The sequence below is a fragment of the Chiloscyllium punctatum genome, chromosome 44, assembly GCF_047496795.1.
Source record: "Chiloscyllium punctatum isolate Juve2018m chromosome 44, sChiPun1.3, whole genome shotgun sequence".
Classification (NCBI taxonomy): domain Eukaryota; kingdom Metazoa; phylum Chordata; class Chondrichthyes; order Orectolobiformes; family Hemiscylliidae; genus Chiloscyllium; species Chiloscyllium punctatum.
This window is the reverse complement of record NC_092782.1, coordinates 46,608,962-46,636,939: the sequence shown is the minus strand read 5'-3', so window position 1 is coordinate 46,636,939 and position 27,978 is coordinate 46,608,962. Positions and strand designations below refer to the sequence as shown.

Genomic DNA, 27,978 nt, shown 5'->3' with positions numbered 1-27,978 from the left:
TGATGGATGAGTTTCAGTGCAGGAAAGTATGTGGTGTTGCGTTTTGGTTGGTGCAAGTTGTTTGACCTCACTTGGAGTATTGTGTACAATTGTGGGCACCACATGTCATTCACAACGTTACTGTCTTGGAGCACAGTGTCGAAGCGATTTACAAAAATGGTTCCAGGAGCGAGAGACTTCAGTTATGAGAATAAATTGAAGACGTTAGGACTGAAGAAGACTGAAAGAAGCTTTTGATAAAGGTTTTCAAAATCCTGAGCAGTTTGGATAAAGTCAATAGGGAGGTGCAGTTCCCACTTGTAAAAGAAGGAAATATTGTGAGGACATAGACTTAGTGATATGCCAATGAATCAAAGGTGAGAATTTTTTTTCATACTTTTTTGTGAGGAGTGCAATGTCATGTCTGGTAATGCAGTGGGATAGGTTCAGTTGAGGCATTCAACAAGATATTGAATGAAAACGATGTGTGGGAATATGGGGAAAAGACACCCAGTTTGGGCACAATTGGAATGGCTGTTTTCTGCACAGTAACAATTTTGTGATTATTACAAGAACTTAAAAAAAGTTTATTGTGCAACACTTGATTTTGACAACTATTGTCTTGATGGTACTGATGTTTAAAACCATCAATGGTTCGAGCTATTGAATTCCACGTTGTCAGTGAAATCAGCAAATTGTCATTTTTCTCCATTTGCTTGACACCTTAAGTTAACGTGGTCTGGGACTGGTGCATATAAACTATTAATATCCCAGCTAGTCTTTATTGTCACGCTGATCAATCCAGGGATAGTGGGAACTGTAACTCCAAGTTCTTATTTCTGATTTGAACTGTGGTCAAGGGAAAGGACGTGGTTTCCTCTGTGATCCAAAGGCAAGTGACATTTGTTTGATATCTCAAATAAAGACTGTTTGGAATGGGCAGTAAAGCAACTGGTAACTATGAAATGCAGATGGGAGAAAACTGGAGGAAAGACTACTCAGGTTTTCTTTAAATATAAGATGTTTGTCATTGGTTCTTTCCTTCCTGATGCTGAAGGATGCTGATGTTGAGAATAAAACTTCATTTCAAACACTGTGTTTTGACAGTAATTAGTTTGACACTGTGGAGGGGCAGTGATACATTTATCTTTCTCACATAATTGGCCTTTCAAAATTTGATTGCCAATTAGTTCTGTAATAGGGACTGTTTAAGAACTAATTTCAAATTGAAGTCCTATAGCTAGCAGACAAGGCTGTGTTTGTACCTGGATACAATTTGAATCTAGCTGTTAAGTGAATAAACAGTTCCCAACTTGTACTAATAGATTTCTCTGAGGAATGTATATCTTTGTTTTGGATGCATTATCTTTTGATGTATTCCTTTAAAGCACAACTCTTTTTCTTAGTTAGTTTTGAGAAGATTTGTAGCTCTCTTTGTCTGTAAATCTAAATTTGAGGGGCCAGAATTTGGGAGGAATAACCATCTCTACATTTTTGACATTTAGTATATATAAACGAATAAATGACAGTCATCCTCAAGTCTAAAGTAAAAATTGTATTTAAAAATGAGTGTATAAAGCCCTATTTAAAGTGCCTTGATAATACACAGACTCCAGTCAATGTAACCTGATTATGTCACTCAACCTGTAAGTCGTTGGTGCAATATACATGCAGTTTGTGATAATTTATTAAAAATGCGATATTTCAAGTATTGTTACTTCTCAGATTCTGGTAATTTCTCTATGTACTAATGCTGGATGTCTTTGATTGTTAGTCATTTGTTGTTGACAATCGCTGACTAGTGAGTATAGTTGTCCACCTAAAAAACGCAATGTCCTTGGTCACAGGTTTGGTGGATCCTTGCATGGTCTTGGATGATGTCATTCTCATTGAACCAGTTCTGATGACTTCTGGTCTTGGATGTAATGTATATTGTTAATATTAGCATGGAAATAAGAATAATTCAAGTCTGAAAAGTAATATAGTTTGTAAGATCTGTACTGGATCTATTGGACAATATCTACTTTTTTTATAGTTAATTCCATAGTAGTTTAAAGCAGTAATTATAAATTCTATTTTTGCCAAAAGATGCAGTTACCTCAAATTGGAAAGAGAAGGGGTTTAAATTGGATAGTGGGATGGACCTGCATGAAAATGAGCATAAATTTAATCCAGCCCAAGCTCAATTCTGAACAGGGGAGCTGGTCGGCTGATATTGTGCTTGGTTTCATGGCCTGCAATATCGAATATGGGAAGTGAAATGTCTACTTGTAATAAGGATGTATGTTGATAGTAAAAAGGAACTCTTTTGAGCAGGTGATTGAGAGAATGGATGAAATCCAGATAATTTTCCAGGATTCCTTCTGATAGGGCCCTAGTCTTTCAGTTGTGTTCAACATCAAGGAAGACACTGCAAACCTACTGCCAAGAGTTCTGAGGAATTGACCCATGTTAAATTTATTTTGTTTCTGCAGGCTGTTAGTCATTTTCCACAGATCCTTATGAGGGCGGTGGAAACTCAGGCAGACAGTACTTTAACTGTCTCTCATACTTTAACATCAGTCTTCTGATGTGTGACATGTCATTACATTATACCCCTGAACTGGTAGATAGTAATTTTCCTCCTTAAATCATTGATTTGAGCAATGTGCAATTCACTGTGGCATCTTTATGTGGGTGGTTGAGGCACATAATTATAAAACTACTGTGACTTCCAAAAATGAATTTCAATATCTTTGTACATTTGGATGAACATGTAAGAAGTAGGAGAGTAAAATAACATTGTTGCAGAAGATGCATATTCATGCTTGTACATCATTAATAGAAGAAAACTCTCATTGACATGGTGCATTTCATTTTTCTCACCTTTTTTAGTAGGGCAGTGGAGTGTAGATCAACACTTGCACATGTGAGTCACGGAAACGGACCCTTCGGTCCAATTACTCCATGCTGACCAGATATCCCAACCCAATGTAGTCTCAACTGTCAGCACCTGGTCCATATCCCTCCCAACCCTTCCTATTCATATCCCCATCCAGATGCTTTTTAAATGTTGCAATCGTACTACAGTCAGATGTACAGCATGGAAACCCGTCCACGCTGATCAGACACCCCAACCCAATCGAGTCCGACCCACCAGCACTCTGTCTATATTCCTCCAAAACCTTCCTATTCATATACCCATCCAAATGCCTCTTAAATGTTGCAATTGTACCAGCCTCCACCACTTCCTCTGGTAGGTCATTCTATACACGTACCACCCTCTGTTTGAAAAAGTTGCCCCTTAGGTCTCTTTTATATCTTTCTCCTTTCACCCTCTAGTTCTGGACTCCCCGAACCCAAGGAAAAGACTTCACCTATTTACCTTATCCATGCCCCCTCATAATTTGTAAACCTCTATAAGGTCACCCCTCAGCCTCCGACGCTCCATGGAAAACAGCCCCAGCCTGTTCAGCCTCTCCCTGGAGCTCAAATCCTTCAACCCTGGCAACATCCTTGTAAATCTTTTCTGAACCCTTTCAAGTTTCACAACATCTTTCTGATAGGAAGGAGACCAGAACTGCACGCAATATTCCAACAGTGGCCTAACCAATGTCTTATACAGCCGCAACATGACCTCCCAACTCCTGTACTCAATACTCTGACCAATGAAGGAAAGCATACCAAACCCCTTCTTCACTATCCTATCTACCTGCGATTCCACTTTCAAGGAGCTATGAACCTGCACTCCAAGGTCTCATTGTTCAGCAACACTCCCTAGGACCTTACCATTAAGTGTATAAGTCCTGCTAAGATTTGCTTTCCCAAAATGCAGCACCTCACATTTATCTGAATTAAACTCCATCTGCCACTTCTCAGCCCATTGGCCCATCTGATCAAGATCCTGTTGTAATCTGAAGTAACCCTCTTCGTTGTCCACTGCACTTCCAATTTTGGTGTCATCTGCAATCTTACTAACCGTACCTCTTATGCTCGCATCCAAATCATTTATGTAAATAACAAAAAGTAGAGGATCCAGCACCGATCCTTGGGGCACTCCACTGGTTACAGGCCTCTAATCTGAAAACCAGCCCTCCACCACCACTCTCTGTCTTGTACCTTTTGAGCCAGTTCTATATCCAAATGGCTAGTTCTCCTTGTATTCCATGAGATCTAACCTTGCTAATCAGTCTCCCATGGAGAACCTTGTCGAATGTCTTACTGAAGTCCATATTGATCACATCTACCGCTCTGCCCTCATCAATCCTCTTTGTTACTTCTTCAAAAAACTCAATCAAGTTTGTGAGACATGTTTTCCCACTCCCAAGGCCATGTTGACTATCCTTAATCAGTCCTTACCTTTCCAAATGCATGTACATCCTGTTCCCTCAGGATTCCATCCAACAACCTGCCCACAACCGAGGTCAGGCTCACTGGTCTATAGTTCCCTTTATACTAGCCTCCACAACTTCCTCTGGCACCTCATTCTATACATGTACTGGCAGCTCATTCCATACAAGTACCACCCTCTCTGTGTAAAAGTTGCCCCTTTGATGTCTTTCATATCTTTCCCCTCTCACCCTAAACCTATGCCTTCTAGTTCTGGACTCTTCCACCCCAGGGAAGATACTTTATCTATATATCCTATCCATGTCCCTCATTTTATAAGCCTCTGTAAGGTCACCCCTCCGCCTCTGCTCTAGGGAAAACAGCCCGAGCCTGTTCAGCCTCTTCCTATAGCTCATTCTCCAACCCTGGCAACATCCTTGTAAATATTTTCTGAACCCTTTCAAGTTTCACAACATCTTTCCGATAGGAAGAAGACCAGAATTGCATGCAATATTCCAACAGTGGGCTAACCAATGTCCTGTACAGATGCAACATGACCTCCCAATTCAGTACTCTGACCAGTAAAGGAAAGCATACCAAATGCCGCCTTCACTATCCTATCTACCTGCGACTCCACTTTCAAGGAGCTATGAATCTGCATTCCAAGGTCTCTTTGTTCGGCAACACTCCCTCGGACCTTACCATTAAGTGTATAAGTCCTGCTAAGATTTGCTTTCCCAAAATGCAGCATCTCGCATTTATCTAAATTGAACTCCATCTGCCACTTCTCAGCCCATTGGCCCATCTGATCAAGATCCCTTTGTAATCTCGTTTTGACTTTTCTTTTCTCCAAAGTTCCAACACAATGCAGCAGCATAAAAAACAGTAATTGCTGCACCTGGAATTTGACGCTTTAATATTGCAGTATTGAGGTCTGATAGCAGTTCTGTGCGGTGCACCAAATGGGCAAGGGCAAGTTTGCTGACCTGAACAGATTGGTCAAATCTGTTGGATATTGTATTGGTATTCATCAAACTGCAGAGCTCTAATTTATAAGGTTGCATGAGGATCTTTAGGACAGAGTTTTTCTTTGAGCTTTATGATGACAAGGTAGCATATCATAATGCTACCACTTTGCATCACAAATCAGCTGACCAGTCAACTGATCTAACCATCCTTCCTGCAGCATGAATGCACACTTGCTGGAAAGAAGTTTATCTTGACAAGCAGCTTAACCCATGGTCAGTGCTTCCTTTAAGGTATTGCTTTTCCTTGAACTGTGCACAAGAATTTGCGTTTTGTTTGTTGGTTCACAGGGTTGATTAGAAGTAAAGTGCCTTTAATTAGAGAAGTTAGGATTTTAATTGGGAAAAGTTTTGCCTGTAATGGAGAATTAAAAATGGAAATCATTTTTGCACTTATTGCCAATAGGCATCTACCGTTGCAAATCTGGTGTAGTTTTGCAAGATTTATGATAAACCTTCCACTTGGTTCAACAGTTTGCCTAAACTCTACTTCTACCTGTCTCTCCATAGCAGTTGTTTGTGTGGCTTTACTAAATGAGATTACCAGTTATTGCTGAGTTTTATGCTGTGGAACTAGACTGGAATTGCTCAAATTCTTTTATGTAGGGCCACCTAGTTATCACAGGAAGTAAACCTGCTTGATCATGATTTGGGTTCAGGTTCTGGAGGACAGAGAATTGTGTGTCAGACAAACCCATGATCTCTTAATCCTGAATGTGCTTTTAGTTGATCAGATTGCTCAATTTCTAAATGTTTATCACTCCCTGTACTTGCATTCTCCAATTTTGATTGAAAGCACCTTTTCTACAAAATTACACCACCACCACCACCTGTTTATATTGTCTTCAAGTAATTACCCTCTTGAAAATGATTTGCTTGTTTGTGTATTTTGCTCCATAATGGGCTGCAAAATTATACAAGTTTTGGTGAATTTGTGTATTGTGTGATGTCCACCATTGACATGTCAAACATTTTGAGAAGAGAAAAGAATCCTGTTAAAAGAAATGTGTGGTCTGCTGCCTGTACCTGTACACTACCAGCCAGAATAGGATGTATAAATTCAATGTGCAATCTGAATGTACAATGCTTAGATCATCAGAATTATGAATGGGAGTAAGTCACGCAGTCTGTTGTGCTTGTCCTGCCATGCGATGAGGTCATGGCTGATCATGGCCATACTCCCTTTTCTGTTTACCCTTCCTGAACCCTTGACCAACTTACAGATCAAGAAACAATGTAAGTTGGCCTTGAATATTTTCAGTGACTCGGCCTTCATTGTTCTCTGGGAAGGAGAATTCCAAATGCTAATGACATTGGAAAACATTCCTCCTCATAATTGTCATAAATTTTTGTTAAGCAGTGCCCGATTCCATAATCTCCCTTGAGAGTAACCATTCTCTCTCGTTACCTTTTCGCGCCTCAAAGCATTAACTTGCTTCAATAGGGTTATTGGAGGTAGTGAGGTCTGCAGATGCTGGAAAGTCAGAGCCGATAAAGCGTGGAGCTGGAACAGCACAACAGGTTAAGCAGCATGTGAGGAGCAGGTGAGTTGATGTTTTGGGTCAGAACCTTTCATCAGGGCTGATAAGACCATAAGACATAGGAGTGGAAGTAAGGCCATTCGGCCCTTCGAGTCCACTCTGCCATTCAATCATGGATGATGCACATTTCAGCTCCACTTACCAGCGCTCTCCCCGTAGCCCTTAATTCCTCTAGACAACAAGAATCTATCAATCTCGGCCTTGAAGACATTTAGCGTCCCGGCTTCCACTGCACTCCATGGCAATGAATTCCACAGGCCCACCACTCTCTGGCTGAAGAAATGTCTCCGCATTTCTGTTCTGAAATGACCCCCTCTAATTCTAAGGCTGTGTCCACGGGTCCTAGTCTCCTCGCCTAACGGAAACAATTTCCTAGCATCCACCTTTTCTAAGTCATGTATTATTTTGTACTACATAGACCTAAAACATAGACCTGAAACATAGTCTCCCCTAATTCTCAGATGCTGCTTTAGCTGCTGTGCTTTTTCCAGCTCCACACTTTATTGACTCAAAGGGTTATTCCAAATTCCCATGAATACAAGCCCAATCTGTTGAACTTTATTGCAAAAGATAATCCCTTTGTCCCAGGAAACAGCCTTAGTGAATCTTCTTTGAACTGCTGCCAAGACAAGTGAGGAGACCAAAGCTGTACATAGTTTTCCAGATGCAGTCTTGCCAGAGCCCAACAATTTCCCTATGTTTATCCTTCATCCATTTGCAATACAAGCCAACATTGGATTTGCCGCCTCGAATATTTCTTCCTGCATGCTAATGTTTTGTGATCTATGCGTAAAAGCACCAGATTCTTTTGTATTACAGCATTCTGTGGACTCTCTCTTCATTTAAATGATATACTGCTTTTCTGTTTGTCCTGTTAAAGTGGATAACTTTATATTTTTCCAGTTATTCTTTATCTACCAAATTTTTGCATATTGAAATCATGTGTCCCTTGACAGACTTATTCTATCTTTTTTTCAACTTTCTTTCCTATCGCTCATTGTAGTATGAACAAATTTGACTACAATACTCTGGGCGGCACGGTGGCACAGTGGTTAGCACTGCTGCCTCACAATGCCAGAGACACTGGTTCAGTTTTCGCCTCAGACAGTTGTCTTTGTGGAGTTTGCACATTCTCCCCGTGTCTGCATGGGTTTCCTCTGGGTGCTCCGGTTTCCTCCCACGGTCCAAAAATGTGCAGGGTAGGTGAATTGGCCATGCTAAATTGCCTATAGTGTTAGGTGAAGGGGTAAATGTTGGGGAATGGGTCTGGGTGGGTTGCTCTTTGGAGGGTCGGTGTAGACTTATTGGGCCGAAGGGCCTGTTTCCACGTTGTAAGTAATCTAATCTAATCTAAACTCTGTCTATTCAAGTTATTGCTGTAGTCATAAGTAGTTGAGGTCCATCACTGATCTTAACAATCTTATTCTGTAGTTTGCCAATTTAGAATTGACCTTTTTTGACTAATCAACACAAAACAATTCAATCTTTTAACCATGCTAATATATTACCTTCCAATACCATTAACTTTTAGCCTGTGCAGCAACTTTTTATGTGGCACAATCTTTTGAAAATCTAAATGTATTAAATCTTCTGGTTTCCCCCTTCTCCAGCCTGCTTTTACATCCTAATTATTTCATGTTCGCAAAACCTTGTTGGCTCTGCTTGATATTGTATGGCTTTCATATGTGACCCACTCCTGTTGTCTTAATAATGGATTCTAGTATTTTACCAACAAAAGATATTAAGGTAACCAACTCATTGTTTCTTGCTTTCTGTCTCCCTTATTTCTTGAATTGGGATTTAGATTTGAGTGTTTTAAATTCACTGGCATCTTCTACAAAATGTAGGGAATTTTTAAAGTTACACATCTGAAGTGGTCAATTAAAATCACTATGATCATGCATCCTCTATTTTTGTAGCCAATACCATAGAGCCCTGGGATAGGAGCTATCAGGTCCAGGGGATTCTTCGGCCTTTCATCCCATGTGTTTTCCTAGTATGTGTTCTCTCGTAGCAATTGTTTTAGCTTCTTCCTATACCTTTTATCATTTTGATTTTTGAACTGTTCTTGAGTTTCTGTGTCTTCTACTGTGAAGACAGATACAAATTACTTAGAGTTACTGGCCAGGCTAGCATTTGTTACCCACCTCTGACTGTCAAGAGGGCAGTTAAGTGTCAAGCACCTTGCTATGGGTTTGGAGTCACTTTTAAGATATGGGCCTGGACAGCAGCTTCCTTCCCTAAAGGACATTAGTGAACCAGATGGGTCTTTCCTGACAATCAATACTAGTTTCATGGTCATCATTAGACTTCCATTTCCAGATATTTATTGAATTCAAATTCCACTATCTGCCATGGCAGGGTTCAAACCCAGACCCCCCAGACATTACCAGAGTCTCTGGATTCATTGTCTAGTGATGATACAAGTAGGCCATCAGACTCTAAGTTTGTACACCTTCTCATTATCATACAGAAATTATTCCATCGATATAACTTTATTTTGCTCTTTGTCTCCTTTCATCTCTTCCTTATATGTGGTTTCTTCATATTTCACAAGATTACTTGGCTGGATGATGTATCCATTCAAAAATCCATTCAATGACCGAATAATCTGTTTGAAATTTAATCTGCTTGAGCTACTGGGTTACAAGTGTTGACTTTTTCATTTTCCTTTTCCTTCTACTTTAGTGCATGATCAGAATTGGTCCGGTTTCAGGGACCTAGTGAGAAGCCTCTGTAAATGTTGTTCAGTTCATCATCTAGAGATACAGAAGAGGAGATGCTATAAAATTGCAACAGTATTTTTACACTTCTTTCTTATTTGGTGGGGAAGTAACTCACTAATATTCTGACTCATCTGAATTGAATTCTTCTAGCATTTTATTTTATCCAGGTGGCATTTCTGTAGTTTGCTGTACCCTAACAGGTACTTGATGTTTTGGGCCCTGTTGCATTAAATGGAAGACAATTATTCTTTCAAACATCTCAATGCATTTTGTCCTCTGTCATCAATGTAAAAGAGCTGTTAAGTCACCTAAATAAAACTACAGAGGAACCTCGATTAACCAGCGTTCGATTATTCTGACTATCTGATTAACCGGCAAGATCACAAGGTCCCGATGCTCGACTAAACTGTGAAACAAGATTCAATTTTACAGAATTCGATTAACCAAACAAAATACTGCCTGCCTGTGACCTTCAGATAATTGAGGTTCCTCTGTATTTCCAATTTTCCAAATGCATGGATAAGAGATGCTAACCTATTAGAGCACATTGGAAGAGATTTCCTAGTGGCCTGACAGCTGAATTTGGTAGCTATGACTTTACATTAAATTATGTGATATAACTAAGGCTATCTTTTTCTTCGGGTACCCAACTTGTGCCTGAGAGATAATTGGAATGCTGCTTGTGTCATGTTGTAAATTACAGTCTAAACTGGGTGAGTCACCTAATTGGGATTTGACTGGAAGGTTTTGGAGCTCATTACTTTTATCGTGGATGCAGTAGGTTTTCTAACTTCTCCTTTTGGAACTAATGTACTGAATGCTTGATTTTGAAAAACATCTGTGCCATAATCAAATGTGTGTGTAATAGTTGATCCAAGACCACAAAATGGACTGTATTGCTTTGATCCATATTTCATAGTGTACCAGTAGCAGCAAAAATATGACCAATTCCTGTTATAATTGTGAACTAAAAACTGAGTTTTATGGTTTGGACATCATAAATTACCACGTAAAGGTAAATCAGGAAAGCTGAATTAGTGATCAGAAAGATACATGGGTCATTCTGTTACAACGCATGTTTTTCATTAGCGTGAATTTGCTGTAACATGATCAACAAATTCGGGACACTGTTTCTCCAGAGCAAACCTTTAAAACGTGTGTTGGCTGTAATGTGACACTTTAAGTGCTGTTTCTAAAGCGCGATTTTTCTATCACGTGGGGTTGCAAATGAATGCAACTACTGTATTGTAGAAGAACTGACTAAGGACAAATAAAACATTTGAATTGAATTCACGTGATAATTGGAGTGATAACCTTCAAGATGAATGGTGTCTTAACTTTTGAATTTATTTGCAGTGGCTTACTAACTTGGAGAAAGCCACTGAGTACAGCGGACGTTTTTGTTGCATTTGTATCTTATTTTCAGATGTATTCACTTGCACAGTGTAGGTATCATTGTAATGAAGTCCCTAGTGCTTAGTGGAGACCTGTTAGGAATTGATCAAGAGCAGGCTGAGCATGACTGCTTTCTTCCAGCTCTTTATGTGTACTAGGAAAGGGTGGTGGGGGAAATAACCTTCTCTATAATTTTCTCCATAGGTGTTGATGGTGATATGTTTGATTTTTTTTAAAAAAAAACAAATTCATGCAATTTAGGCATTGCAAGTTGGGGATGTAAGTTTGCTCGCTGAGCTGGAAGGTTCATTTTCAGATCTTTTATCACCATACTAGGTGTTAATGACCCACTTTCTGAGTAAACAAGACTACTCAGACCTCTTGGCATCATGGTAGCCCACAAACCCACCAACACACTAAAATAGCAGCTAATCAACATGAAAGACCCCATACAACAAACAAAACTAATGTCATTTGCAAAATACCATGCAAGAACTCTTAACAAGCACTACAGTGGACAGAAAACAAGCTACCAGGATACATGAACATCATCTCGCCACAAGAAGACATTACCCACTGTCACTAGTATCCTTTTATACAAATGAGGAAGGACATCAATTCGACTGAGACACCACATCCATCCCAGGGCAAGTGAAACACAGACACGCATGAGAATTCCTACAAGCATGTCATGGCATTCCAAACAGAGCTGTATCAACCAACACATCGACTTGGACCCCATTTACATGCCCTGAGAAAAAGAACAGGAACTGACATCACCACAGGAAATGATATTACCAACCCAAGGAAACTTAAACTCATAAGCAGAAAGCGAGTCACTAATATCAGTGCTTCACCGGAGGCTCACTGATGTTACCCAGTATAGTGGCAGTGTCTGAAGATGAACTTTCCAGCTCAGCGGGCAAACTCCCATCCAGAACCTCAACCTGAGCTACAAATCTTCTCAAAACTTGCTAATTGCAGGTTGGGCTCAGAGGTCTGTTGCACTGCTGTGGGTTTGGAGTCACATGCGGGCCAGACTGGATAAGGATGGTAGATTTCATTCCCTGGCACACATTGATGAATCAAATGGGTTTTTATGACCATTGACAATTGTTGCTGTTAGATCAGCTTTTTAAACTTGAGATTATTGTCAAATTCAAATTGCTATCTGTCATCATGGGAGTTGAACCCATAACATTAGCTTGAAGTTCTGGATTACCAGCGAGTAGCATTACCAATACACCATCCACTCCTCTAAATGTGATGTCTGCAACTGTGCTAAGATTTGCAAGTTTATTAGCGCAGTGCTAAATGTTTCATTGCTGAGATCTTTCAACTAGCATGCAGTGATTCTGTTGGTACTAATAAATCATGTCTGCTCCCACACATCTGTCATCAAAGATGGTAACGATGTGATTCTTGGATCTCTTCTATCTCCTAGGTGCTTTCAGGTAGTGCGATCATTGTTCGTGGTCAGCCACGAGGAGGACCCCCACCTGAACGGCAAATTAACCTTAGCAATATCCGTTCAGGTGCCTTAGCACGACGTGTTGCTCCAAATCAGCCTGAAGCCAAGGAAATACCTGATGAGGTAAAATCTTGTTTCTCATGTTTCTGTTTGGGATGTCATTTACATTTTGGCATTACTTCATTAAAAAGCATAATGTACTAACATAATTATATTTGTTCTGATTTAACCAAACATGGCCAGGAAGGTGCTATACAAATTTTGGTTGACAATGGTAAATGAGAAGGTAGATTATTTCTGACCCATTTAAAGGGTGTGCGCACATGCAATATTTTCCACATCTGGAATATCAGTCTGCAGTATTAGGCTGTTTACAGGTGGGAGATGGTTGTCATCAATTCATAAGTAAAATCTCAGATGTACAGCAAATGTGTTGATCAGAAGCATTGTTCTTTAGCTGAGTGCTTTTAGTTTAATTTTTGTTTGGAAATAATGAAAAGTTTCACAGTTGGGGTAAATTTGGGGATTTGTGACATTGTTACTAAGTGTTTATTTGGCCATATATGTTTAAAGGCTTCCAAGTGTGGAGAGTACTGGAAAAACTGAATACTGAGCCTGAAATATATATGTAGAAAATGTCTTGAGCTGGATTTTATCATAACAATCTGTAGAAACTGATAATAATAGCATTTAAGGTTTTAAATGAAACTTGCTGTGACAGCTAAAAATATAAAATATTCATGGCTTTGTACTTGAATGACATTCAGTTTGGTGTTCCACAAGTGCATTGATGTTATCTTAACTTATTTGCGATGTGGAAGAGCAGGTATTGGACTCGGGTGGACAAAGTTAAAAATCACACACCACCAGGTTATAGTCCAACAGGTTTATTTGGAAGCACTAGCTTTTAGAGCGCTGCTTCTTCGTCAGGTAGCTGATGAAGGAGCAGCGCTTCAAAAGCTAGTGCTTCCAAATAAACCTGTTGGACTATAACCTGGTGTTGTAATTGTTAACTTATTTGAAGACAGAATAAAGTGAGATGCTGGTCTTGGTCTTGGTCTTGTGTGTTTTTAAAAAAAAATCACTTGCTGAGGTATCCAATTTTGGGAGTGAGTTTGGAGTTCTCTTGAAAAGCAAATGGAGGTTTGAGATGGATGGATGGATGGAGGGAAGAAGGGAAAGAGTGGTAACACTGGAGAGATGGATGCCAGGGTTGGGATTTGAGGGGTGGAGTTAGGAAGGAGATGTGTGAAGGTAGGGAAGGAAGAGTGGGTCCCAGGAGACTAATGCTCTTGTAAACATACTGGAAGTAAAGTATGATGATTAGAAATAATTATGCCAGTTGTATTTTAATTTTAATTGAAGCAACTGTCTGGAAATGTCATTAAACATTTTGAGGTGTTTTGTTGATAATTATTTTCCTAAGATTATTGTGGACGGGACTAAACCCCCCTCAAAACATATGAAGATAGCTTAGCTTAGACCCTAACGTTTTCTTATTTTAATGCTGTAAGTGTAGTTCATTGTATTCCAGGTGCAATTTGATTGGCTAAACTACTTTAAACAAAACGCACTTGTATTTTAACTGCAGTTCAAATACAGACACAATAAAAGTAAAAGAATTGGCTTAACTGTGACTTTGTCAGAATGTTTAACAAAATAATGTATATAATAACTACTGATTTACTGTTCCAGTATAGTAAAATCCCATAAGTGCACCCCTGGCAAAGGCAAATTCAGTAAAATAATTGTCTCACATGCAATTCAAGCAACAGGAAAAGAATCCTAGCTTTTAGCTGTAAAGAAAAAATACTGGAATAAAAATGTCAATATCCAGCTTTAAGACCCCAGCAACTGCAAAAAGCTAAAACTAAAAATCCAGGTTCTGTGGGAACTTGACCCCACCAATTAAAACAGCTTCGATTGTTCCAACATTTAAAAAAAAACTAAGGCGTCTCAAGCTGTTTACTTTATTGACTTTGAGCAGACTGCTTGGTATCTTTGTCTCAACCTTTCATGTTGGGACAAAATTCACCTCTTAAAGCCATAATATTGTCACTAGATAATTTTGTTTTGCTCTGAGCTTATTACATTTGCAGTCATGACTGATACTGTGCTCATATTGTGAGTGGGCCACAGATTTGTTATATTAGTTAGAGCCTTTACAGCCTCAAAACAGAGCATCCACAAGACATTGTCATCCGTTAGCAGCAGGATTGGATTCAACCACAATCTGTAACCTTGTGGCTTCATTACCATATTATTTTGTTTTGGTCATCTCTTATTGATTTTTAAAAACTTTACTGAACCTCTGTCTTAGCATAAATGCAAAATTTGTTTTTTGCTTTCAATTTCAATCTTGGTTGGCCACTTGTTCCCTTCCTGGAATCCTCCTTACTAGAATGTATCATGAACTGTGTTTGTGAACGTATGCTATTGTTCTTCAACTGCCTTTTTTGCTAAACTTACATTCTTGAGTGCTAAATTCTCCAATGTAGTGTCACAGTTTCCTAGGGGATCTTTTACACCTGGGATCATTTATGAAGCTTGCCCATTACTGGATTTAAAAATAGCCTGATCCCTGTTTGGATCCATGACTTATTATTCCAGGAAACTGTCTCAATTATGTTCAAGGAAAAAGAGAAAATAATCCATTCCCCTAATTGTTATCCAGTATCACCGAGGTGTTCCTTTTTCCTCCTCCCACTTAGGTGGCCTTTTGTACCTTGGTGGCTTTTTCAGTTTGTTCAGTCCTTCCTGCAGTCCCCACTCATGTCCACACAGCTTGCATGAACCTCGTAACCATTGGGCCAAGGCTTCTTGAAGGTTAGCCCTGCCATCCTCATAATTGCCTCCCCCAAGGTCCCTGATCACAGACCACATTTGTAACTGAGTAACCTAGTCTGAGGGGAGTGACTGTCCTGACTCAGGTAATCGTCCCCCTCCCTGATGTGGTATGATGCCTGCAGCTTGGACTTCTGTTCCTTACCTCAGTTCTGAAGTTGCCAGAGTAGCAAACATTTAGTACAGATGTTTACCTTCGTTAGCTTGATATACAGGAGCTCCCACATGCTACTGCAGCAACACATCACCCATCCTACCATCTCGATTGCATTTAACTTAATTAATCAATTACTCTAGAATCACTCCTCTTTACATTTTATTGTAATTTTACAGTTTTTAAAAACAGCTGAAATTAATCTTTCACATTAAAGCAAAGAACTTTAGATAGGAAGCAAAAATAGAAATTGTTAGTGAAACTCAGGTCTGGTAGCATCTGTGGGAAGAAAGCAGAATTAATAGAGTCACTAGACTCAACGTTAGCTCTGCTTTCTTTATATAGATGCGGTTAGGTCTGCTGAGTATCAATCTCCATACTTGACAAGCTATTTTTAAGAAAATATAGAAGGAAGAGGTGAGAGACCTAAATGCAAACAGGAGACCTAATCTTTGCTTGAAAGATTAGGAATATTTACCAATCCTGCTCATCAGTGCGGTGCTTTTTCTGCTCCCGTTGTGATTAGATTTGTGATGTGACTCTATTGCTCTCACTGCAGGCTCTTGATCCACACCTTTTTTTTATCCTCTGCTGTTTACCTTGACCTCTGGAGACTTATTTAGTTCATTAAACTTTATTACAAATACTTCACTCCTGCTTTGCATGGCATTCTCCCTTTGAACCAAATTATCTTACGCACTCACTTGATCTTTGTCTCAATCAGGCAAAGTCTGTACTTGCACTGTGTCCTAATTAACTGTATGAATGTTAGTTTTGCCATGAATTGATTTTCTCACGAATGGTTCAGATGCGTGCAAAATAAAAAGCTATGGGCAAATGATTTTGACCAATCCAAGTTTGCACTACCAGATTATTATTTATATTTGTTGTTAAGGTTATTATAGAATTTAATTGCTCAATATAGTGATATTGATTAAATGCAGCAAATAGTTGAACTGGTTTGTTACGTTTTGGGCAATGTTATATAATAGTTGTTTGGCTTTTTCATCTTGTGATTGAGATTTTCCTTTGTGGGAGTGTATCATCATCTGAAGCCACATCAATGACTTTTGAGTTATTTTGCATTGATGTGCTTTCTTATTATTTTGGAAGTTTTTTGCTTACAGCTAAATGCAATACAGGATAGGTAGTAAAGTGTTAAAGCCTTTTTTTTGTAAATGCATGCACACACTCGTGGGATGATCAATGGTCTTAATTGAGAAAGAGGATTGAAATATACATCAACTGAACTTATGTTTGGATCTTAGATTTAAACCCGCTACTTTCTAATGCAAATGAGCCAGACTGATGCTGATAATTGACTGTTGTTGTCTTCCAAGTTCAGAGAATGCTGTCTTCCCTTTAATGAACAAATGCTGTTTGCTGTGAGAATTACTGGTCAGAGTTTGCCATCTAGATTTTGCTCAATGCTCACTTTATAGAAACCATAAACTTTGATCTAACACGTCTGTCTGATTTAATTTCAGCAATTTTAATTGAATTATTGTTTCCCTTTTCAGGAATGCTTTTAATGTCAATTCCATCTGTTAATCTTGTTAATTTAGCTTCATTATTCTAAAACAGAAAATGCTGAGGAAACTCAGTAGGTCTGGCAGCATATATAAAGAGAAAGAGAGATAACCTTTCAATTCTGGTATGTCTGTTCAGTTCTGAAGAAGAGTCTTATCAAACTCAAAATGCTAATTCTGCTTCTCTGTCCACAAATACTGCCAGTCCTGAGTTTCTCTAGCATTCTCTGTTGCAGATTTCCAGCATCTGTGGTACTTTTGGTTTTGCAACTTCATTGTTCCACAAATTTGTTATACACTTACTTCTCTTTGCAGCCTTGGGCTTGGCCAGCACGAGAGTTTCTCAGGAAGAAACTGATTGGAAAGGAGGTGTGTTTCACTGTGGAGTACAAGACTCCCCAGGGTCGTGAATATGGAATGGTTTACCTGGGCAGAGGTTAGTGAACTATTCTTTATTCAAGCTCTGATCTTGACTAAAGAACATCAAGTCTCTGCCTCTGTCATAATCTTTTGGAGAAGAGAAGATCATTACTTGGGAACTTTATCCTCAATCCTTGGGTGTGTGTAATCTTTATGATCTAGTTGCTTTTAATACTGGACAGGGCAGACCCCAGATTGAAACCTGGCTTTCTCGACTCCAACTTTAAGTTTGGATGTCTGTTACTGAATACGTTCACAAGAATTTCTGGCAACGTTTACTTTCTCTTGCTGCTGCATGGAAATCCAAGGTCTCAGTGCTGCGGCAGCCTCCAGAAGTGAAAGCTTTGCAGCTGCATGCTAATGTTATTTAGGGAGCTTCCCAGGTACTGTACAGCTGAATGTTGGTCTGCACGTGTGCATTTACGCAAGATAAAACACAGATTAAGGAAAATGTGAATGACAGTAAGTTAGTCAAACAGATTGAAAGGTTTTAATGATCAACACTAGACAAAGATTCAAGCTTATGCTATTCCTTAAACTCCAACAATACATTTGCAAATATACAAACCCATCTCAGACATGGACAGCGTAGATGAGTTGGACCGAAGGGTCTGTTTCCGTGCTGTATAACTCTTTGGCCCAATTTGCATCTGGTTTCCTTCCACCATGTTTCTACACATTCACTCACTATTTGATTTTTCTTCACCTCAAACTGCAAGCAAAACTAACTATTCCTTTAACTTTTAGAATAAACACAACTGAGTCTAATATTTTTGTAGAATTGCTTACTAAGGAATTTATGACTTTAGCCTTCATGCTTTGACATGTACGCTAACTCCCTTCTGGATTTTTGTGTGTCCCTGGACTCGTAATTAGGTAACAGCACAGTTGTTTTCTTACCTTACCTTTTTTCCCTCATTTAACTATTAGCCCCCATCTGTTCACTTCAAGGCTTGTGAAACCTCACTAAAATGCATGCAAACCAACAGGCCTCCAGACTTCTCATACCAAAAAATCTCAAAAATAAACTTAAAACCACTCTCCCTCTTTATAACGCACAGTACAAAAAAGAAATTAAACCTATGAGTTTAATTGCTCCTAATGCCAGTATAAATTGCACTTCCTTTTCACTGTTGTACGGAAGTAATGTCATATCTAAAAATTTGATTTCCTTTGCTATGAAAATGAAACATTGATCTTTGTCTCTGTGTCAAGAGTTCAGGTAATTCTGATTAGTAACTTTTTCAGTAACCTTATTGTCTATCAGATTTTAACTATAATTTACATTTCTTGTCTTCCGATTCTGAGTATCCTCAATAGCTAGGAGCACTTACAATAATTCTTTGATAACCATCTGCCATGCCAGTAATGGGAGTGGGGCACAGAGGGAGAGGTGGGGGTACAATGGTTTGGTGTTACCAATGCTAGACTGTTAATCCAGAGATTCAGGAAATGTTCTGGGGACCTGGGTTTGAATCTCACCATGACAGAGGTTGGAATTTGAATTCAATTAAAAAGAAATCTAGAATTAAGAGTTTTAATGATCGTGAAGCCATTGTCGGTTGTCAGAAAAACTCTTCAGGGAAAGAAATGTGAGCTAGAAGAATATTAGTCATCCTCACCTTGTCTGGCGTTCATGTGATTCCAGATACACAGCAATGTCGTTGTCTCAACTGTCCTCTGCAGTTGGTGGTAAAAATGCTGGCCAGCCAGCAACAACCGCATCCCACAAATGAATAAAATAAATGTAAAGAATAAGTTGAGGTTTTTTTAAGAATGAGACATGATTCGGATTCAAGAGGGTAGTCATTCTTGTTATCAGTCTCTTACACACCATTGCAGACCATCCTTTGTTCTTGGTAAAAACAATGACTGCAGATGCTGAAAATCAAATACTGGATTAGTGGTGCTGGAAGAGCACAGCAGCCCGGGCAGCATCCAACGAGCAGCGAAATCAACGTTTCGGGCAAAAGCCCTTCATCAGGAATAAAGGGCTTTGTTCTTGTCTTACCCAACTCTTGCTCAGAAACTATTGCACCTCTTAACCTTTCCCAAATCTGAATAAAGGCCATTGACCTGAAATGTTAACTGTTTCTCCATAGATGCTGCATGATTTGCTAAATGTTGCCATAATTTTCTGTTTGTTTCAAATGCTTCTTGCACAGTTGCTACATTCTGTTTTAACTGGTCACTCACTGACATTTGATCTGAGCTGCTGTTTTAGCTTTTTCCTTTGTGTAATCTATATTTACCTGGAAATATGCTTATTTTTCACCTACCCAACCATTAAATTAAATCATGAATCCAATTATTTAAAACTATGTTTTTGCCTTCTCTACTAGGCTGGAAATTTGGTTGCGAAAACATCCTGACTTGAGTTGTGCTGTAATTAATAGTCAACATTTGGCACCTTGTTTTGGAGCTTCATATTTTGTATTTCCCTTTTTGATACAGTTTACACTATTATATATCAAAGTTAACGTCCCAGGCTAAACAATCCCACAATCAATGGAACTGATCTAAACTGTGCAGTCCTGTGACATTCAGACATAAATGGTGATGTGTACTTAAACAAATTGGAGGAGGAGATTCCACTAATATTCCCTTCCTCACTGAAGGAGTTCAATGCATCATTGCAAAAGACAAGCTGAAGCACTTGCATTCTTCTTCAACCAAGAAGTTGCCAGTGGATAACCCATCTCTGCATCCTTGTGAGGTGCCAGCATCATAGATGCCAGTCTTCATCCAAATTGATTCACTCCATGTGACATAAAGAAACATCTGCAGGCAGCTATAGCTCTTGACCACAGTTTGACAATACTCTTCATGACTTGTGCTCCAAGATGATCACCAAGTTATTTCAGTAGAGCTACAGCACAGTCATTTACCTGGCATGTGGAAAATTGCCTAGTTATGTCCCATTCACAAAGCAGGACAAGTTCATACCAGCCAATGGCCACCCTATCAGCCTACAGTAAACTCTACAATTTATCATCAGCAAAGTGTGGAAGGGGCTGCTACCAAGCTTCACCTACCTGAGCAAAAAGCTGCTTGCTCAAGCTGTGTTTGAGTTCCACCAACAAGACTCTACTCCTGTTCTCATTCAAGTCTTGGTCTGATCACAAACAAAAGAGCTGGACTCCAGAAGTGAATTGATAGTGATTGCTGTTCAGATCATGAGTGCCAAGAAATAACCAAACCCCACAAGTGCCAAGTGATGTCATAAGCAATGTTCCCTCTCAGCTCCTCTGTTCTGTGCTCAGTGACTAGCATTGGCATTCCTTAAGTCACCATACCTCCATGGGCATTGGAGGGCTGCACCGCTGGTAAGAAGATTAATGGCTCATTGGTCACAAAAGATTCAGATTGCTTTTCCATGATACTCTGCAGCATTACCATACTGAATCTTCCACTAATAATATTCTAGTGGTTACCATTCACCAGAAGATGAACTGGATCAACCATTTAAATGCTCTACGGTAAGAACAGATCAGAGGTTAGGAATTGTGCGGCAATTAACTTGTGTCTTGTAGATGGTGGACAAATATTGGGGAGACAAGGCGCAATTCAGGAGTATTATGTAATTTATGTACTTGCCTGAATGAGTGCAGCTCCAATAACACTCATGAAGTTCGACAACATCCAGGGTAAAGCAGCCTGTGATATTGGCATTCCATCCACTGCCTTTGACATTTATTGCCTTCACCACAGTGGTAGCATTACGTACCATTTACAAGATGCACTCATTCTAAGCTCAATAGCTTTATTCTTTTAGAAAGAAAAGGGTGGCAGGTATATCAGACCACACTGCTTGCAAGTTCGCCTCCAGACCACATGCCATCCTCATTGGAACTGTGGCAATGTTCCTTCATCAGATCAAAAGCTTCAAACTCAACAGCATTGCAGATGCAGTTCAAGAAGTCAGCTCACCACAACCTTTTTCAGGATAACTGGGGATGAGCAAGAAGTGTTGCCCAGCTAGTGATGTCCCTATCCCATGAGTGAACAAGTAAAAGGGTATCACTGGAGCCTAAAAGATTAATGCATCGCTGCTTTGTTCAACCTGATATTTCTGTTGAAACTGCGATTTATAGTTTAGTTAAAAATAAATCTGTGCTCTTTAAAGAAACAAGTTCCTATTTCAGATGACGTCAAAAAATTATGGTCTATTTTACTTGAGTTGCTATAATAATATTGTTACCCTAAAGCAAAGGCTAGATGCTGAAAGTTTTCTCCTCCGTGTAGTAATTTGTCTGAGGAGCAGCTTTGCAGCTCCATGCTGAGTGACCTACTCTTAGTCCTATTTTCCTAAAACAAATCGTACATGGTACAAAAGTTTCCTTGTAGCAATCTTAGTCATACAGCATAGACCCTTTGGTCCATCCAATTCATGCCGAGCATGTTCCCAAACTAAACTAGTCCCACCTGCCTGCACTTGGCCCATTGGCATCCAAACCTTTCCTATCCAAGTAGCTTTTAAATTGTGTAACTGTACCTGCATTCATCACTTTCTCTGGCAATTCATTTCAAGCACAAACCAAAAAAAAATGTTGCCCCTCATGTCTTTTTTAAATCTTCCTTCTCTCACCTTAAAAGTATGCCCCCTAAGTTTGAATTGCCTCACCCTAGGGGAAAAAACCTTGGTCATTCACCTTAACTATGTCCCTCATGAGTTTATAAAACCTCCAATTAATTCACCTGTGGATCTCCTACCTGCCGGTGAAAAAAAGCTGCAGTCTTTTCCAATCTGTTTTTATATCTCGCACCCTCCATTCCTGGCAACATATTGGTAAATCTTTTCTGAACCCTCTCCAATTTAAGAATGCCCTTCCTATAAGGGGATGACTGTACTGCACATAGTACTCCAGAAAAGGCCTCACCAATGTCCACTACAGCCTCAATATGGTGCCCCATCTCCTATACTCGAGGACTGAGCATTGAAGGCAAGCATGCTAAGTGCATTCTTAATCTCTAATCAACCTTTGAATCTGATTAAGACAGAGACAGAATTATATATAAAAAGGCAGGTTTAAAAAAAATGAACTGCTGGAAACATGCCAATATGGTACTATTACAAACATTAAATTCAATATTTTTGGTGTGGATCTTTCTGTTAGAGACTGAGGATCTCATGGAACACAATTTTTGTTGTAAAAATACAGAAAAAAATGGGAGAGCAGACACCATGCTAGTTTTCATGCACTCCAAGCGTATGCACAATGGCCAGGGAAATCCTTTGTTCCTGGTTTAAATGTCTGCCTTCTGTCCCAGGTTCCAATTTATCTGGACAGTGTGTCTCGGCTTTTATCAACTCCACTTACCCATTGAGCATACATCACAATTTTTCTGGTTTTGTTGCTGATTTAATGCACTATAATTTTCTTGCCTTTTCTCCAGATGGAAAACTGTGTGGCTTTTAAAGTTTTGATATTTGGTGTTCACTGAGTTTCTGTTTTTGTGGTATAGTGTGTGGTTGGAATTCTTGAATTATCTCATTTGTTGTTTCTAGTTTCAAGGTGTCTGCTATACTTGAGTTTATTATGCGCTTCAGTTGTTAGATGTAGCTTTGTTGCTTCAGTGATAGATTCCAGATACAAAAGTATTAAAATTTATTACTCTGGCACTTGATACAAAAATAGATTTGTTTGATAAGTCTGTTTACTTGGAATAACAGCATAAACAATCGGTGGCCATTTGGCACATAATCAGTTCTTCCCACTCACCCATCTTAATCGATGTATTGTAACCTTTAACTCAAGCAACCCAATCTAGAAATTTGATTGTATTAACTGCTTCATCTCATTTCTGATTGAATCTTCATGCAAGACTGTTACTTGGTTTCTCGATTACTGTTTTGTGTTTTCTGAATCACTGGGCTGTAACTCATCCTCTAATGTAATTCTTCTGGTAATTCAGATACAACTGGGGAGAACATTGCAGAATCGTTGCTAACTGAGGGATTGGTTTCAGTTCGTCGGGAAGGGATTCGAGGAACAAAGTAAGTGTTTTTTAAAAGAAATTTTGAATTGGAAGGAATTGAAAATATCTTCTGTAATTTTCTTGTCCTCCATAATTTATAGCGACCTTCAAATGTGCTAACTTACCAGGGACAAGATTAAAACAAAAGAATGATATGATGACCATTGGCTTGAAATGCCAACCTAGCCCCTCAGTTTAGCTTTTGTCCTTTCTCCAAATATGTTTTTGCTTTTGGGTTGATGAACGTCGTGCTGAATATGGTTGCATTGGAAATTCTAGGTGTTGAGTTGTTGAGAAGATAAAATGTGTTGACATTGCTGTATCAGTGATCCACCTATCGTTACCACCGCATCCCAGTTCACGCCAGGTTCATTTTTTTTCTGGCTGCAAGCTATGGGACCTAACAGCATTAATATCCCTTGATCTCTAAGACTGACCAAGTTGGAACCCCTTGTAAATTAAAGCTTGCTGAGATCTCTTTTTAAAATTTGAATGGAAACAATAGAGTGTGCATATATTTATGTTGGTAATTCTTCAATTTTGCTGCCTTTTGCCTCTGAGGGGATCATTTGAGGGGACCATTAGATTTCAAAATCAGATTGATGGAAGAACTCCTGGTTAACTCTCATTTGCTAGTTCTGTCTGTAATAATCTGCAACACCCCATCACTGTCAAATATTTGAGATCATATCAATACTCTCAGCAACACGTTGCAGATCAGTGTGTTGCTTGTCTCATGTGATGATGACTTTCCCTGTTCCTGTAGGAATATGTCATCTCTAATGATTTTGCTGAAATTGGAAACCTCACTATACAGGAAATTGATGGTGTGGGGTAAGGATCAGTTCAGCATCCACCACAGGTGTTGCACAATATTGCAGCCTGATGACTTTGTCATCTATGCTAATTTTCTCCCTTCCAGTTAGATGCAAGACTTCCACCTTAAGATGCAGCACAATATGTGTATAGACCCCTTTGGAATCTCAATCAACTGTTATTTATTTGTAAGAGTGAAGGCAGTGTGTGTTAATTGGCTGTTTGGTTATTGGAGTAACTTGGCCAAGGCAGATTGCATTTTATCTCCCACTTGAGCTTTGATTAACACTTGAAAGTGGGGTTTGTCTTGACATTTGTTCCCCACTCTTCAATCCACTACCATCTCTTCCCCACTTCCTAACCTCTGTACCATTGTCACCTTGCATTTCCTTCTCTCCAGCTACAGCGTCACATTCCCACCTGCCACTTTTTGTCACGAACATAAATGATTTGGATGCGAGCATAAGAGGTACAGTTAGTAAGTTTGCAGATGACACCAAAATTGGAGGTGTAGTGGACAGTGAAGAGAGTTACCTCAGATTACAACAGGATCTGAACCAGATGAGCCAATGGGCTGAGAAGTGGCAGATGGAGTTTAATTCAGATAAATGCAAGGTGCTGCAGTTTGGGAAAGCAAATCTTAGCAGGTCTTATACACTTAATGGTAAGGTCCTAGGTAGTGTTGCTGAACAATGAGACCTTGGAGTGCAGATTCATAGCTCCTTGAAAATGGATTCGCAGGTAGATAGGATAGTAAAGAAGGTGTTTGGTATGCTTTCCTTCATTGGTCAGAGTATTGAGTACAGGAGTTGGGAGGTCATGTTGCGGCTGTACAGGACATTGGTTAGGCCACTGTTGGAATATTGCATGCAGTTCTGGTCTCCTTTTTATCGGAAAGATGTTGTGAAACTTGAAAGGGTTCAGAAAAGATTTACAAGGATGTTGCCAGGATTGGAGGATTTGAGCTACAGGGAGAGGCTGAATAGGCTGGGGCTGTTTTCCATGGAGTATTGGAGGCTGAGGGATGACCTTATAGAGGTTTACAAAATTGAGGGGTATGGATAGGATAAATAGGCAAAGTCTTTTCCCTGGGATTGGGGAGTCCAGAACTAGAGGGCATAGGTTTAGGGTACGAGGGGAAAGATATAAAAGAAACCTAAGGGGTAACTTTTTCACGCAGAGGGTGGTATGTGTATGGAATGAGCTGCCAGAGGATGTGGTGGAGGCTGGTACAATTGCAAGATTTAAGAGGCATTTGGATGGGTATATGAATAGGAAGGGTTTGGGGGGGGATATGGGCCACCCGCTGGTAGGTGGGACTAGATTGGGTTGGGATATCTGGTCGGCATGGATGAGTTAGACAGAGAGGTCTGTTTTCATGCTATACATCTCCATGACTCTGACTCACCACTACTGCTAACTTGCTTTCAGTTCCCCTATTAGACCAAAGAGTGCATGATCTGTGATTTCCAGCAACCAAGTTTGACATACCTGCTTAAAACCTGAAAGTGCAAAGAAGGGCAAGAAATATGTTCAGCATTTAGAAAACTGTAGTGATTGGAAACAGGTGGACCTTTTTGATTGCAGTCCTTGATTGGCCTGGGTTAACAACCCCAATCAGCACGTCCTGTCCAACCATTCAATGCCTGAAAATGGCAGTGCTCAGACCCGACATCGTTCACCAGTTGGAAGACGCTCAGGTGTGCGATGGAATCCTGTCTGCGTGTATCCCTGACTGGATGGAAATCACATTGGCCTCAATTACCTCCTGTGGGAGCCTCTGCCTCTCAACCTGAGCTGCCTTTGTTGTTTTAGAGTTGTGCCCCATAGGAATGTGAAACGGTGGACCCTGTACTGACTGCTACAGCACACCACTCATCTCTTCTCCTTTATCCTCCACCTGGACACAGGTTGGCCTGCCCAATTGCCACCTGGAGGTGGGGATTCCCCAGTGGAAGGCTCTCTACATGGGAGTTCTTCCCCCTTCACTTGGTGATCTGAGGTGGAGGGTGTTGCACACAACAGTTACGTGCAATTGCAGGTTGCGGTAGTTCATGGGCACCCAGCCCAACTGCTTGTTCTGTGGTGCTGTGGAGTCCACGGTCCATGTATATATGGGTTGTGGGCGTATGCACTTCCTTTATGGTTTTATTAAGGATCATCTTTTATGTCTTTGGTTCCTCTTCAGCTCCTGATATTTGGTTACCCGTTGCAGAGTGGGGAGGCCACGTCAGAGGATCTCCTCCTGGATCTGCTCCTGGGCCTGGCCAGGCTGGCCATAAACAGGTTCAGACTGTGGGCTGTGTTGGGGGGTCATTATGGCCAATTGCCTGTCCTTCTTCCATGGTTACGTTCAGGCCTGGGTGTCCCTAGAGAAGGAGCTTGCAGTGTCTACCAATACCCTTGAGTTTTCAGGAGAGGTGGGCACTGCGGTGGGTGGAGTGTTTTACTTCCCCTCCAATTCGATCTTCATTTAAGCCCTACCCTCGTCACTGGCCACTTGGGTGCTTTTTCTTTCTAGTGGTGGGATATGAATAAAGTTTTCTGTACTCAATGTTTCTTCACTGTGTCCTATAACTACACACACATGATGTGGGTGCTCGGGAGAAATAAGTGCTACTATTTTTTGGCAGTAGTGTGGGGGATTATTTTAAGGACAAAGAAAAAGGGACTTAGAATCTCCTCCGTTCAGGTGACTGACTTTGAGCTGGCTGGCCACAGCCAGTGTACTGAGCACAAGTAAACAAAGGATGACTGGGTGATGGGATACCGGCCTTTGCAGTTATTTCAAAAACCAAAGGGCAATTTATTAATCTTTTAAACTTTGTCCTGTTTTGCATTATATTCAGTGGTTTTCTGGTACAACTGTCTTGGAAAATCCTTGGGTTATGACATACAGAACATCAGAAAATATGTATTGCCCTGCAATAATAGAGTATGTATTTGTGGCAAAGTTTCCTGCTAATGAATTCCCAACATTGGTTGATGCATGGAAGATCTTCAAGTTACATAGAATTGAGGATAGAAGCTGACCATTTGGCTCATCTAGTCTCTGCTGACGCTTACACTCCAAATGAGCCTCTCCACATTTCAAAATGACAGGTGTTTTATTATAGCCACCTGAGGGGACTGACTGTGGCTCATTTTAACTTATTATCTAAATAAGTGTTTCTGGGGATGTAGCTTGCCATCTGTACCTTATTGGAAAGACAGGCCGGATCTTGTGTTCCTGGCTCTTGGGTCAGGCATGAACTCAGAACCTGAATCAGGTCAGAATAGTATCCACTGCTGCCATCAAGTGCAAGAAAAGCTTAATCATGTTGATTCTATTTAACATTTAGTATTAGCAGAGGCCTAAGAGGCAAATGGTAGACTAAATTTTGCCTGAAATTCTACTTTCCTGAGCCTGTATCTGCTAATTCTATTAAATTTTTCTCTTAGTCCTGAGCAAGCCAGACTTTGTGAACTTGAGGAGCAAGCAAAAGCAGCGAAGAAAGGAATGTGGAGTGATGGAGGCAGTTCACACACCATTCGCGATCTGAAGTATACTATTGAAAATCCTCGTCATTTTGTGGATTCTAATCATCAAAAACCAGTTAATGGTTAGTGAATGAGGTTAACTCTTCCAACTGTGTAAGTTTTGATGCTTCATCCTGTGTACTCAATTACTGATGTCTGTATTTGGTAAGTCACAGTTAATTACCAAATTGGTACTATTTTAAACTTTACAAAAGATGCTTTCTGTTGTTATAGGTCTTTGGTTTGAAAGACTGACAAAACGAAAACAGTGA

At 39.9% G+C, this 27,978-nt stretch overlaps 1 protein-coding gene across 1 annotated transcript in view; it reads left to right on the top strand.

Moving 5' to 3' along the window:
• The window catches only part of snd1 (staphylococcal nuclease and tudor domain containing 1), an 868,653-nt gene that overhangs the window by 12,377 nt on the left and 828,298 nt on the right, over positions 1-27,978 (top strand). Inside the window, exons 2-5 of the mRNA XM_072562814.1 lie at positions 12,419-12,568; positions 17,288-17,408; positions 23,309-23,390; positions 27,629-27,789. Coding sequence (XP_072418915.1) covers positions 12,419-12,568; positions 17,288-17,408; positions 23,309-23,390; positions 27,629-27,789 — 514 coding nt within the window. The remainder of the gene's footprint in view (positions 1-12,418; positions 12,569-17,287; positions 17,409-23,308; positions 23,391-27,628; positions 27,790-27,978) is intronic.